Raw genomic sequence first — 16,013 nt, 5'->3', positions numbered from 1 at the left:
TGAGTGTGTTAAAAAAGTTAAACATTCTTGCATATTGCTTTATCCACAGCTCACTTCTCTAGAGCTTCAGTACGTCTCACCTAAACTGCTTATGTGTCGTGATCTGGAGTTGGCTGTGCCCGGAACATATGACCCCAATCAGCCAATAATACGTATCCAGTCCATTGCTCCCTCACTGCAGGTTATCACCTCCAAACAGCGGCCACGCAAACTCACCATCATGGGTAAGTGCCAAATAAAAAAATTCAGTTTTGCATAGTCTGTAAATTTGGTTAATACTAGGGGCAAAGAAAATTATCAACTAAAGACACAAATACACAGTTTTACATCTGATCAGGCTCATGGCTTGCTCTGAGCAATGGCCAACCATACTGCCTTTTCAACATAAGTGAATTTAATTTTTAACAAATTAAATTCACTTATGTTCACATATATATATCAATGCAAAAATAAAACAAAAAATTAAAGCAGAGAAAAGTAAAGATACATGAGACATTATGTATGAGGTTTTTTTTTTTATAATCCTGTAATCTTGGTTGTAAATGTGAAGTTGGAGTTGAGTTTGATATGGAGAAACAAAAGCTTTCTCTGTTCTCCTCTGCACCCTGCAGGTAGCAACGGGCATGAGTTCATGTTCCTGCTGAAGGGCCATGAAGATCTACGGCAAGACGAGAGGGTCATGCAGCTTTTTGGCTTAGTGAACACTCTACTGGCTAATGACCCAGCCTCCTTACGCAAAAATCTAAGGCAAGCCTCTCGAATTCATGGATCAGAGCATCTCAGACGGTGTCATTCTTTAAAACAAATTATATCAGGCAAATAAGCCATAGCTAAAGCAAATAATATATTGATATTGATCTTCACTGATAATCTCACTCTATGTATTTTCTCTGAAATGGTTTAAAAAGATCATTTTGGTTTTTGATTAGTGGAATCACCAATTGATGTTGTCAAGTAGATTCAGAATGTTTGATGCAAGAAGTGTGATGCAGTGCAAATTAATAGTCGACCGAATTGCATTATTATATCGGCCACCATTTAGCATTTTTAATCACTGACACATATGCAGACCTCTTACTGCCCTTTAGGAAGATGAGATCTACATTTTTCAAAAAACAAAATAATAACAATTTACACATCATGTTCAAAGTTAACATCTTAATGTAGTGTGTTGCCTTCTTGAACATCAATGAATGTTCACATTTTGCAATAGTTCTGTATAAGTCCCTCAGTTGTCCTAAGTATGAAAAGCTGGATCTCATCATCATATAGCCAATCCAGGCTTCAGATAACGGGCAACTTCACTACTCAGTGGAAATTAGGGACTCGTGCACACAATCATCGATCATCGAGGCAGCTGCACACCATAATAAAATAAACCAAGGCAATGTAAATTTTTGAACTGGGTAGTTTGTGTAACTTCAGCTATTATTTGGTCTTGTGGAATATATGTAAACATATGTTCTATGAAATGGCTTATTCATGGTGGTACTAAATAAAATAAAGTATGACCCCATTTATTTATTTTTGAATGACAAAACAGCTTGCAGTATCTGAAACAAGTATTCAAACTTGTGAGTGCAACTGCATATTTTCACTAAAACATTTTAACAAAACATCCCACGCAAGGACTTAAGTTACCATCTTTTGCATTGATTCCATGAATTGGCCAGTTTAAAAAGATTCCCACAAATGAACTGAACTGAATTTACTACTGTTAATGTTTTACAGTTTTTAATCAGATATGGCATTACAGTCTTTCTCTCACTTTTGGCTGCTCCCTTTAAGGGTCACCACAGTGACCACATAGACCATCCACATATTTATTTGGAGCAGGTTGTACACCAGATGTCCTTCCCGACGCAACCCAGCACTGGGATGCAGTCTCACACACACACACACACACACACACACACACACACACACACACACACACACACACACACACACACACACACACACACACAGACACAGACACAGACACAGACACAGACACAGACACAGACACACACACACACTCCCTCCTATGGGAAATTTAGTATGTCCAGTCAACTTTTATTGTGGAGGAAACCCACGCTAACACGGTGGGAACATGCAAAACTGCACATAGACTTCTTGCTCAGCTGGTACTCAAATTGAGGACCTTCTTGCTGTGAGGCAGCAATGCTACCCACTGAGCAGAGCTGGTATTACCTCCTCAAATATTGGCACCTTTGGAAAATATGAGAGAAACTTGTTTGATGTTTGTTTGCTTTTCACTAAAAAAATATTTTAAATATGTTTGCAATCAAAATTATTGAACCCCTTGACAAGACATTCTGGTTTTGTGAACAAAATTGTATGAAAACACTTAAGTCACCAGTAAACCATCATAGAATTTTTATTCATACACATTTGAGGGAATCTGAGAATGTAAAGTTGAGTTACTGAGCTCAAATGAAAAATAAAAAAATAAATTGGTTCTTAACATAACATGTATCAAAAATATTCAACGCCCAAAAAAGTAATTTTTAGAGATAATCGTTTACCCTTTATAACATCAAATAAACTTAAGATGTGCCCAATAATAGAGTAGTCGTTATAGAACCTTTGTGATATACCGATTTAATGTGTCGCCTCCAAGAATACAAGAACACCCACTTTCGTCCTCCCAGTCTCCGCCCTCCATGTCCATTTCAAAACATTTGGGTCCTATACATTTATGAATATGTGGGACACATATTCTACATCTTTCTCTTCTTTTTTAACACATAACATAGCATAAACTAAAAGAAAGAAGGGTGCAGCATAGAAATAAACAGTAACAACATGAAGCATGTGCTCCTATATATTGTAAACACAACATGCTGTAATCAGTGTGTGACAAATTGGGGCTTGTGAGTCTGGATCATCTTGCCTGGCACTGCCAGTATTTTGTGGTAATGGCATGTTACATCCATTTTTTAGAGGGTCATGTGGCACCACAGCACATGGCCTTGCTTGGGGTTCTGGAGAGATCGTGGGCACTGTAGTGACAGAACCGTCCGATTCAGCTACCCATAGAAGATGATGGCGGATCCTTGCATAGGTCTTACAATTAGACTGGATGATATAGCTGTTGGGTGGGCGGACCTTTCCGGAAACTGTAACCAGTTTGTCAAACCCACAGGGCGTCTCCATCCATACTGTCTGCCCAGGCTCCAGGGGTTAAAGGTGTCTGGCCGATTTGTCATGGCTGATCTTTCCTTTTTGTCTAAGTGTGAACAAAGCAGCCTGAACATCAGTCTCAACTCTCAGCATGACCTGGGATGGCACCATGGAGATCATAGTCCTGGTGAGTCGTGACCGTAAACGTTGGGTTGGAGAAGGCATGCCATCCCTGGGCGTGTTGCGCAGGTTGCGCAAGGCTCTTGAATTTTCTACTTGAAAATGTTGTGATGTTGCACTGTCAGTCATCAACTGTGGGCAATCCCATGTACAGAGAATTGTACTTCAATTGCTTCAATTGAATGATCACAGAGAAAAATATCGGATGCTGTGACGGACCATGTACTGTCTGGTTCTGCTTTAGAGCATTGCACGGAGCACATCTGGAAACTTATCTTTCAATGTCACTGTATACTGTAGGCCAGAACATGGTTTCATGTGCCCTTCACTTTAGTTGACTGAATGCCACGATAACCTTGATGAAGCTGTGGCAAGTAAGTATTTCTGGAGAGAGTGAGGGAATACATAGCTCTGACCACGCAGAATCAATCCATTATCCATGTCAATTCATCTCTCATAGCGTAAAACAGGCGGATGTCATGTGGAACTTCCTTGTATCAGCCAGGCCACCCAGTAAGAGTGGTGTCCACAAGGCGTTTGCAAACAGCATCTGCTTGGGTGCTTTGCCTTTGTTCCTCAATCCTCCTGGATGGAAAAAGCAACCGCAACATACAGTTCAAATTCATATATCACATTCAGATTGTAGCGCTAAAGCTTGAGCATCATTTGCTGGATTCACACCAACGCTGGGGCTTTCTCAGTATGGTTATAAGTGGCTGATGATCCTTCTCCACTAGGGTTGGGTATCGGTTGGGTTTTATCTGATACGAGTATCTACTCTGTATTTTTTAAACGGTTCTGGTGCTTAAACGGTTCTTGAACCGGTACTTAAGAAAACGAAACCGCACACTTTGTCAAAAAATAAAACTCTTTTATTTACTGGGCCAAACTGGACACAATATTAACTTAAATCTTTAAACAATATAAATACAAGTCTATTTATTTGGAGCAGGTTGTACACCAGATGTCCTTCCTGACGCAACCCAGCACTGGGATGCAGTCACACTGCATCTTCTTGCGCATACGCTGTTGTACGCTCACCGTCTGCACAGTCTCAAAAATTGGGCCTGCACGCGGACCCTCCTAATGATGAAAATTATGTCACGCGGACGACCGAAGTGTACTTTGGGCTGAAGTGTCGACTTCCCAAGAGCTTAATTGAATTTTTCATACCATTTTGAATCCATGATAGCATTTACCCTAACAGGTTGTCCAAACCCTTTGATTGAAAAATAGCCCCACAAAATCAAAGATCCACCACCATGCTTCACTTTTGGGTTGAGGTACTTTTCTGCATGGCTATCTTTCTGTGTACAACAAAGCATTTCCAAAAAGCTGTAATTTGGATCTATTTTTAAATAGATGTTGTGATTTTTTTTTTTTTTTTTTTGTGCAGCCTTTCATCTTGCAAACAGTAAATATTTTGTTCTCAGGTCTTTCCCATAGTGATAACTAAAGGAATTTGGCTTATTTTTTATATTTATTCCCCAGTAAAACAGGAAATCATTTACAAGAACATAAATGCATACATTATAAATGAAAACATACTTCAGATTTTTACTCATAAGAATTTCTAGGGGTGCCAATAATTGTAGCACAAATTTAGGTGAAAAAACATTTCACATTTATTTGTTCTTGGATTTTTTTTGTCTAAAAGGGGCAAATTTTCATAGCCCTTTATTTACCAAGGGTGCTTATATTTGTGGATGACTCTATACAATGCTCGTACTCACTAGTCATAAGCGTAGTCTATTGACATTGCTTTTTCAAAACTAATTAAAAAATATCACCCAGGTTATGATGATATAATGCTCATGTTTCCTCTAATGAATGTGTCTTTTAACAGTATTCAGCGCTATGCTGTGATCCCACTTTCCACCAACTCTGGTCTGATCGGCTGGGTTCCTCACTGTGACACGCTGCATGCACTGATTCGAGACTACCGAGAGAAGAAGAAGATCCTACTCAACATTGAACACCGCATTATGCTTCGGGTAACACGTCTTAAGCATAACAAATACAGCTTCCTAATGTGACCCCACATTTTTTTGTGATAAAGCCCCCTTTCTTTACAAAATAATTAATTTGTGCGATATTTTAAGTATCTATATAAAATTTATGTGCTAAAGTTAAATATTGTGTGCGACATCGGTAACCATTTTGAAGCGCTAAACCTTTTTATTATTTTATTTTTTTTATCCTTAGATGGAAACATGGCTACTGAGGCATGAAATAGAATAAGCAAGTAATGAAGTACACACTTTTATCCAAAACAAACTGGGGGCATTTATTACCCCCATATTTAATAATAATTTATTTATTACAATTCCCTGTGAAGTAATGTGGAGTTACATTCTTTAAATGAGGACGTAAGTGCTAACTCCTGGCTAGAGCCAACATACTTTCTGGTTACAAACCATGAGCTTTAGACACTATGCCACTCTGTAAAATGGACCAAATGAAAGGGCTGCATTATGCGGATAGTGCAGGAAGAAGTGAAGAACTGAAGAAGTAAAATTGATCTCCTGAAATAACTTATTCAATGAAGTTGTTTACTAAAACTGTGTCATTTATGTTAGATGGCCCCTGACTATGATCACTTGACTCTCATGGAGAAGGTGGAGGTGTTTGAGCATGCCGTGAACAATACAGCAGGAGACGACCTGGCCAAACTGCTCTGGCTTAAGAGTCCCAGTTCAGAGGTTTGCATTCATTATCTTCTCTCCTTCTCATCAAAAAACTGTTGTGTTGTAAGCATGTGGTCATATTAGCTGTGATCAGTGTCCATTCCAGTCACTTCATATTAAACTCTTTCTGCAGCCCCTCTACATTGCGACATGTGGCAAGATTTTAGTACAGATATATTTTCACTGCATCTTTTGTTCCATGACTGCCATGACGACCTACACTAGAACATTACTGAGCAGACGCTCAGATGGGAAGGAATGTATAAGAACATTTAAATTAAAAATAAAGGAGGAATTAGGGGTGTGCGATATTGACAAAAAATACTGTGTATCAATATTTTCTGAGATTTTGTATGATAATACCGATAATTCGGCAATATTTTGTTGAGTGTGTTTTCGTGCTGGTACATTGGCTGGCCTGTTGTGGACAGCTTACTCCCAAAAGCTTTTCATATTCTTCATATTTTGTGTGGTGGTTTACAGCAGTGAAAGAAATTAACTTTTCCACTGTTACACCCTAAAACTGATTTCCAGGGGATTTTTACCTTCATAAGGCAATTTTTTATTAGATGTATGCATCATCTATTATGTCAAATTTTTGCATTTAATCAATAAATCCAATTAGAATAATAAGGAACTATAGGATGTTACCAATCAAATGAAATCAGTATCAACAAAATCCACTTTTCCTGCTTCTGTGCCACTTCTGCAGTGCATCTAAGGCAGCATTTAGATGTATTTACAATAAATATTTTAAATAAATATTTTTTGAACATTAAAGTATTACATTTAAAAAATAAATGAAATAAAACGATATTTTAAATATGAAACTAATACCACCAGTAGCTGCTGCAAAGCACTTTCATTAAAGTGAATCACTCAGTAATTAATCCAACAGATCTGTTCGAATGCATGATTCATTCAGTCATGAAGCAAGTGATATATATATATATATATATATATATATATATATATATATATATATATATATATATATATATATATATATATATATATATATATATATATATATATATATATATTTAATATAAAGTAAAAAAAAGGTTGAAAAGAAATTAACTTGAAAAGTAAAAAAAAAAAAGGTTAAAAAAATTGGGTTGGTTAAAACATAAAGTACTAGCCAATGGCCATTATTTTGCCAATGTGTATGTAGAGGGTTGCACTGCTGAATAGAGCAATGACCAAGTGCCCTGGAATATACATACAGTGACCATGCAGTGAATTCCATGCAAGTCAATTGCCTGAAATTTGTCAAAAACATGTCTGGGTCATATTACACCCCCAAAATATGAAATAAGAAAGAAATAGAAATTAGGAAATATCTGTAAATTGTGCATAAACAACATGAAGCCTATTTTAGTTCCAGTTTTAAGCATTTAATTGTATTACCACAAAATCAGAGAATTTGTATTGTGAAAAAATGTGCTGTGTCCAGTTAGGATTATCTTAATGTATTTAACGTATCACAATAGTGAAAATTAGATTTATTTTATGTAACGTTAGGATTTACTTACTATTTGTAAAATATAGTTTTGTTTGATTTTGGTGTGAAATTTGACCTGGGCATTTCATCAAAAGATTGAGCATTATACTGAGTTGTGAAAAGTATGAAAATAAACAAGAAAATCTGAAATGTTGCTGTTTTATTTCACAAATAAAGGGAATAGCTAAACTATGTGCAGATTTTCCTAGTTTATTTTAATGTTTTGTTTAGATCTTGCACCTCTTGGAGATAATTTGTACTTTTTCCCTCATAAATTCTAGTAGTGAATTGTATGCCATTGTATGTACCATTGTATCTACAAGATACTATCAATTACAACCCCAGATCAGAAAAAGTTGGGACATTTTGTAAAATGCAATAAAATCCAGAATATGTGATTTGTTCATTCTATTTAACCTTTTATTAGCTGACAAAAGTACAAAGAAACGTTTTCCAATGTTTTCACTGACCAACATAATTGTATTTTGTAAATATGAACAAATTTTGATTTTGATGGCTGCAACACACCCCAAAAAAGTTGGGACAGAGACCAAATAAAAGTGAAAAGATTATGAGCAGGTGAATTGGTAATGGTTGAGGGTATCATGTTTGGGTGTAAAAGTGCTTCTCAGTCTTTTTAAGCAAAGATGGGTCATGGCTCATCACTTTGTGCCAAATATCTTGAGAGAATTGTCAAACAATTAAAAAAACACATTTCTCAATGCAAGATTGCTAAGCATTTATGCCTTTCATCATCTTCCATACATAATATTGTCACAAGATTCAGGGAATCCAGAGAAATCTCAGTTTGTGTTGGGTAAGGCAGTAGACCTCTTTTGAATGTGCGTGACCTTTGAGCCCTCAGATGGCATTGCACAAGATACCATCATGCTACTCTGTTAAATATAGACACATGTTCTCAGGAGTAATTTGGAAAACCATTTTCACTGAAAACAGTCTGACGCTGCATCAAGAAATGCCACTTGAATCTCTGTTTTGCAAGGAGAAAGCTTTACATCAGTTCTATGTGGCGATGCCGGCGAGTTCTCTGGGCCTGAGCTCATCTCAGATGGTCTAGAAGAAAGTGGAAATGTCTGCTGTGGTCAGATGAGTCCATGTTTCAGCTTGTTTTTGGGAGAAAATGGACATCGAGTTCTCAGTCCCAAAGACGAAAGGGGCCAACCAGACTTTCATCAGCGACAGGTGCAAAAGCAAACATCTGTCCTTGTATTGAGGTGCATCATTGCAAACGGTATGGGTAACTTGCATTATTGTGAAGGTACCATTGACATGGAGGCATATATTTGGATTGTACAGAGACATAAACTGCCATCAAGATGACATCTTTCCTGGGAAGCAAGACAATGCCAGGCCTCATTCTGCATGTGCTACAACTGAGTGGTTACTAGACACTCTGCACCATAGAAGGGATGTGCCTGCCTGTTTAGTGCAGTCCAGATATGTCTCTTATGGAAAATGTATGACCCATCATGAAAAGGAGAATCAGGCAACGATGACCACAGACTGTTGAGCGGCTGTCTTGTATCAGACAAGATTGGGCAAATATTCCACTAGCAAAACTCAAACAATTAGTATAATAATACATTTTATTTTGTTCTGTTCATGTTGTAGCGCTTTGAGACTGAGAAAGGCGCATTACAAATAAAATGTATTATTATTATTATTATTATTATTATTATTAGTATCCTCAACTCCCAAATGATTAAAAAGTGTAATAAAAGGAAAGGTAATGTGACACAGTGGTAAACATGTCTCTGTCCCAACTTTTTTGGGTTGTTTTGCAGCCATCAAAATCAAAATTTGTTCTTATTTACAAAATACCATTATGTTGGTTAGTGAAAACATTGGAAAACTTTTCTTTGTACTTTTGTCAGTTAAAAAAAGGTTGAGAAGAATGAACAAATAACATATTCTTGATTTTATTGCATTTTACAAAATGTCCTAACTTTTTCTGATTTGGGGATTTATTTAAGCACTATTTTATTATGTTAATTTACAAAATGAAAAATGGGTTTACATAGCTTCCTCTTTATACAGGTTTGGTTCGACAGGAGGACCAACTACACCCGCTCACTAGCTGTCATGTCCATGGTTGGTTATATCTTAGGGCTTGGGGACAGGTACAAATTGAACAAAAATTATTGCATTTTATTAGCATTTATCATAGTAGTTTATTCATTATTTATTATATTATGAATAATCTCTTTTTTTCCCTCCAACCATAGACATCCTTCCAATCTAATGTTGGACAGGCTCAGTGGAAAGATACTGCATATCGATTTTGGGGATTGTTTTGAGGTAGTTTTTCTTATAAACTACAACAAATAAGCAACATACAGTAGTTTTGTTCGTTCATAACTGAAATGTTGTTTTATATTTTAAGGTTGCAATGACCAGAGAAAAATTCCCTGAGAAAATACCTTTCAGATTAACCCGAATGTTGACCAATGCCATGGAGGTAAGATGGTAATTTTTATGTGAGTGTATTTGGAGTGTTAAAGCTCTAAAAGTCTTTACTAGCTACTTTTCATGCCTGTTAATTTTTTATCAATATCACTATATAATTCATTCAGCACTGTCATTTTGTTCTATTCTTTAACCAGGAGGGTTTAAATTCTTTGTACATAGGCCTGCATATCCAGACCACCATGTCTGCGTTTATACGATTACTCATTTAAAGTCAGTGTTTATTGCTGCAAATGAGGGAACATAGAACATTTACACCTCACTTACAAGCTGAGGTACACAAACTCCACACCAAACTATGCATTAAAAAACATATGGCATACATTTATGATACGATAAGAGTCATAGAAGCAGATATGTTATAATTATTTTACATGAAATATAAGCAGGGCACACCTGAAGCTCTACCTAAAATTCCCTAAAGTAATTTTCCTTCACCCCAACGACAGCAATCACACCAAATATAACTATTGACTCTAATGAGGGGGAGAAGACTACACTGGTTACACTGTTTGTTTTTGCTTGCAGCCTGCGAGGACAACCAATAGAAAACGTGTTTTCTTGTCATTATTTTGTGGTAAACTTCATTTAGACTGCAAACATATTCACAACTAAGGCAAAATACAATTTCGTTTACCGTGATGTTGGAGATTCAGCAGTTGCCATTATTCAGTGGTACATAAAACAGATATTCTAGTATTTAATCAAAAGATGGGGCCCTATTTTAACAATCTAAGCGCATGGTCTAAAGTGCACGGCGCAAGCGCACTTTTTATAGTTTAACGACGGGAAAAATGGTTGGCGTGCCTGGCGCTTGGTCTAAAAGGGTTGTCCCTAAGTGTAATGGGTGTGTTTTGGGCATAATGTGCAATAAACCAATCAGACTCTCATCTCCCATTCCCTTTAAAAGCCAGTTGTGCTTGCGCTATGGCGGATTGCTGTTTACATGCTGGAATTTGCAAGCGAAAAGACTGAACGCTTCTCCAGAGAGGAAATGGATCAGCTCGTGCGCGAGGTTAAAGCGCGCAAGCAGACCATCTACGGGACAAGCAGGATTCCACCATTTCTTTATGTACACAATATTAATCTTTTACACTGTAATCCTTTTATTTATAATAATATGTTTATTTTATATAGCGCCTTTCAGAAAACTCAATGTCACTTTAGAATAAAATACAAATAAACATGACACAGAAACGATACAAATAAACTGAGATGAATAACATAATAGATAGAGGTACAGATACATAAAAATCAGATCATAGAGTCAGGGAAACAAGTAGCAAAAATATATGTTTTAAGGTTGGTTTTGAAATCGTGTAATGATGAAAGGTCACGGATGTGTTGGGGAATAGAATTCCAAAGAGTTGGGCCAGCGGTACAAAAAGCCCTTCCACCAAACGATGATAGTTTGTGCCTACAGATTGTCAACAGACCGGTATCGGAATATCTAAGTGTTCGAACTGGGGAGTAGGTATGGATGAGATCAGAAATATAGTTGGGAGCAAGACCATGGAGTGCTTTGAATGTGATAAGGAGTATCTTGTATTGAATACGAAAGCGAACGGGTAGCCAGTGAAGTCTGTGTAAAATCGGAGTAATGTGGGAAGATTTCTTTGTGTATGTGAGGACCCTAGCTGCGGAGTTCTGAATATATTGGATTTTATTTATTGATGAATTGGGTAAGCCATAAAAAAGAGAATTTTGCAGTAGTCAAGCCGTGAAGTGATGACAGTGTGAACTAGGGTCTCAGCATTGCTGATATTCAGAAATAGACGCAAGCGTGCGATATTACAAAGGTGAAAGAGGGCAAAATAAATTGAGCGCGGAGATGTGTGGAAGGAAAGAGAGGAATCAAAGATTATACCAAGGTCTTTGACAGTGGTGAAAGGTTGAACCAAAACTCCAGCAATATTAACGTTGTCAACACAGAAACGGGATATAATTTGAGGTGAACCAATAAGAAGTAGATCTGTTTTATCAGTGTTGAGTTTGAGAAAATTACTGGTCATCCAAGCATTTATATTATCAATACAAGCTGATATGGAATTTGTGGGGAAAGAAGCATTGCGTTGAGAATGGATGTATAGTTGGGTGTCATCTGCGTAGCAATGGAACACCCTATGTGTGTAATAAGCAGAGTGTACGCACATTGTGGACCTGCCTATAGGCGCACATTACTAACACGCTCTTTAAATAACAAAAAACACAGTTGCCTCAAAATAGCAACGCTCCAACAATGCGCCTGAACACACCTCTTTTTCAGACCAGCACAACCATGGGCGAACAAATTGGCTAAAAATGCATTTGCTATTTAAACAACTTGGCGCAGGACGTGAAAATGATAACTGCGTCGGGCTGAAACTAGCAAAAAACACTTGCGTCGCCCCTGACGCTGCATTGCACCAGGTTTATAACAGGGCCCATGGCCTTAGAAACATCCACAGATGTCTATGCTAAGCCTCAGATATCCACTTAAAATAACCCCTGCATTGTCCATTTTGCATGATTGACATTCCCTCTCTTTCTGGCTGAATAACAGATCATGTTTCCTCTTAGGTGACTGGACTGGATGGTAACTACCGTATTACATGTCACACGGTGATGGAGGTACTGCGTGAACACAGGGACAGTGTCATGGCTGTGCTGGAGGCCTTTGTCTATGACCCATTACTCAACTGGAGGCTTATGGATAGTAAGCATACAACTTTTCCTTATTCAAAAGACTTAAACATACCAGAGCCACACAATTCTGCTGTTGAGTCGTAAACATCTCTGCTCATATACTTTAGGGAAGTTGACCTAGTGTGTGACTTGTTATACTCCATCTAAAATGTTTTTAAACAGCATTTTTCAAGGTTTCAAATTGAGCCAAACTGAACATTCTCCCGTCCTCTGTGTTCTACGTTTCGGACGACAACAGTCAAACTTTGTTTTATGCGTGGTTATTGAAAAAACTAAAACTTAAAGTGTCTGAAATATGGCCACAAAACACATACTAAATATGTGTCCACAAGACTTTTGACTAATGGGTCTTATTGCCTAGAATTTTTGCTTCAAAATGATCTGAAAATCATCCTGCCTAATCATTTACACAAAATGATACATTGATTTAAATTTGATAAGACACCTTTTGTTTGGAAAGGCAATATGCGTTGAGGCGTGTTCACACCTGAGAAGACAAAGGCCGGATAATGTGCCACATACATAATGAGCTGCATATTAATGAGCCTTTTTACACAGGTGTGTCACAGGGTCCCAAAGAATGCAAGGACAAAAGAAATTATCTATATATACATATTTTACAATTAGAAATTGTAACCAATTACAAATAGGTTACAATTACAACAACAATTACAATTTTAACAATATTTCAAGTGTATTATTTCTTTGTAAAAAGTATACATTTTATCATACCTATTAAAAAAGGTAAGGATTCATTAGTTTGAATATTGGAACAAACACTACAATAACATTTTAGTTGATAATTCAATATACCTACTTTATTTTTGACAAAACATCATACTATAGTATATGAGCAGAAATTGGTGAACAAAAGCGTACCTATTTAATGAGACAGTAGTCTTTTTTTACAGTCAAAACTTTATAATCTATCCAAGACTAATCACAAAATCTTGTCTAAACATTCATATTTAGTCTGTAACATATTGTGTATGATATATTAGCATATACATGTTAATTTGCAGTTTGTTGCTTATACAGACATTTTATTTCAACATATTTCAGTCTATTTCACTCATCTTAGTAGACTATAAAAATATAGTTTGGATGTGTTCATGTAAAAATTAACATGTTTACTAATGTAGGTGCGAGAGTGAATGAACGGCACAGACACGCGCTGTATAACTGTAGTAAACAAAGTGCACGCGCCTGCATGCCTTTCATTCATCATTTAGCCTACACACAGACACGCAATTCATATTTAAACAGTCTTTCTGCAGTTTACACAGACACTATTCAATATCGCGAGTAGAACAAAGCACTTGAATGTGTTCATGTGAAAATAACGTTTACTAATGTAGGTGCGAGAGTGAATGAACGGCACAGACGCGCTGTATAACGTAAACAAAGCGCACGCGCCTGTGCCGTTCATTCATCATTTAGCCTACACACAGACACGCAATTCATATTTAAACAGTCTTTTTGCGGTTTACACTGACAGTATTCAATATCGCGATTAGAACAAAGCACTTAAGAATAAATGACTCACCTCATCAGCTAGATCCGTTGCTCCTCGAAAATGAGACTATACCAGGACTTCTGGTATATTTTCCAGGGTAATTAGATTGTATTATTCCTGACAGCGTAGGGATACGCTGTGTATATAGCTGTAGTAAGATACTACTGAACACGATGTGTTTTATAATCCAGCTGGTGGGCGTTGGCATGTTTGAATGGCTTGCCTTAGATCATTTGCGTTTGAATACGGCGCACTCTCCGTGGGTGTGGCACATTAACGCGTAATCAGGATAATGAGCTGGAAAGAAAAAGACTGACATCCCTCTCTTTTTATACAGATTACATAAACTGAGAATATTAGTTTTTTTATATAAATTCATTCATTTAAAAGAAGAGAGTTCAAGCTTCATCATGGAAAAATCCTCATGCCTGTATGACAAGTATTCGCGGAATTACCATTAATTTTCGGACGCGTTTCAGAATGGACTTAACTGACGGAGAGAAGGCAGAACGTGCATCATGTTTGTTTTTCTTTATTTGGCGAAAAGCACAACACTTTGTTTTTATTGTGAGTATCCACAAAAAAGATAGACACTTATCAGGATCTAATGATGTACAACACTTAATATGTAAGATCAAAATCAACAGAGTATTTTGAGTTTATTTTGCACTGATAAGAAAAAAAGTGAGCTGGTATCGCCGGCGATACCGCCGACCCCAGAGGGTTAAATCACTCACAGATAATGGACTGGTGAAATTAAAGCTAGACAGAACTATCCATCCATGTTATAATCTCTCTCACATGTTATCTGTAAAGCCTTCTGTAAAGATACCAGTAGACGAGGATACAAGAACACTAACAAACTTTACGCGTCATCCTTAGTAGTTGCACACTGGTATCTCTCGCACTCTGGCGGGGTGTTGTCTCATTACAAAATAAATTAAATGCTTATACCATGTCAAACCTGCACCACTCTTATTCGATGAAGAGCACGCCAAAATAAATGTGAGGCAGTATTTCTGCAACAATTTGGCGTATTGAAACGAAACTTGGTACCTGCAATCACAAGCATGAACTGAGGCTACTTGCCACGTTTTGGCACAATGCCACCTACTAAATGGTCAATTTTCCCATATCAGTATTATTTGGGCATCAGCCATTTTGAATTGTAATGCTATATTTTACGCGTGCATTAGCACATTGTTACAAAACTTGGTATACTGTAAGTCATCAGCAACATGCCTTGAAAGTACAGAAACAACAAAAGTTTCTGAACAGCACAACATTCTGGTTATTTTATGATGAAATTTCCAAAAATGTTAATAGATTTTGATTAGGCTGTGAATCTTGGGTCGTCAGCAAATCGATTAAATTCACGATTCATAGGTTTGTGATTTGATTCTGCATTTTTAAGTGCATTCATAGGGTTATTTAAATTAATCCTCTAATGTGTTTTAGGGTGTGAATTACACAGCAACCTTCATGGGATCAGAGAGTAATGGCAACAACAACAAAAAACGTTTGTCCATTGTTAGATCTTAGTTCATAATGATGCTATATAGCTTTATTTTAATAGCCTATAAAAAATATGTAGAATATTTTTATGTAGAAAATTACAAAAGCCAAAATTTTAAAAGTATTGTTAGTTCGAGGTACATTAATTAATTAATAATAATTGTTCCCAACTTATCCTAAACTAACTTTTTTTTTACGGAATAGTAAGAAAAGCCCTCTTTGTTCTTTATTTTGAACATTTTATAACGCATCTCTGCACGACGCAAAGCTCTTCATCTTCATTTAAAATAAAGTGCTACAGTATTTAACTTTT

The 16,013-nt window shown here is 36.8% G+C and overlaps 1 protein-coding gene across 1 annotated transcript in view; it reads left to right on the top strand.

Moving 5' to 3' along the window:
• The window catches only part of mtor (mechanistic target of rapamycin kinase), a 234,686-nt gene that overhangs the window by 177,073 nt on the left and 41,600 nt on the right, over positions 1–16,013 (top strand). Inside the window, exons 46-53 of the mRNA XM_077224547.1 lie at positions 50–224; positions 612–747; positions 5,153–5,300; positions 5,886–6,008; positions 9,556–9,638; positions 9,744–9,816; positions 9,902–9,976; positions 12,544–12,679. Of these exons, the coding sequence (XP_077080662.1) occupies positions 50–224; positions 612–747; positions 5,153–5,300; positions 5,886–6,008; positions 9,556–9,638; positions 9,744–9,816; positions 9,902–9,976; positions 12,544–12,679 (949 nt within the window). The remainder of the gene's footprint in view (positions 1–49; positions 225–611; positions 748–5,152; positions 5,301–5,885; positions 6,009–9,555; positions 9,639–9,743; positions 9,817–9,901; positions 9,977–12,543; positions 12,680–16,013) is intronic.

Source organism: Siphateles boraxobius, unplaced genomic scaffold (assembly GCF_051911475.1).
Source record: "Siphateles boraxobius isolate OS27281-9 unplaced genomic scaffold, OSU_SipBor_1 9, whole genome shotgun sequence".
Classification (NCBI taxonomy): domain Eukaryota; kingdom Metazoa; phylum Chordata; class Actinopteri; order Cypriniformes; family Leuciscidae; genus Siphateles; species Siphateles boraxobius.
The sequence above is the reverse complement of the archived record's forward strand: the minus strand, read 5'-3'. Positions and strand labels throughout refer to the sequence as shown.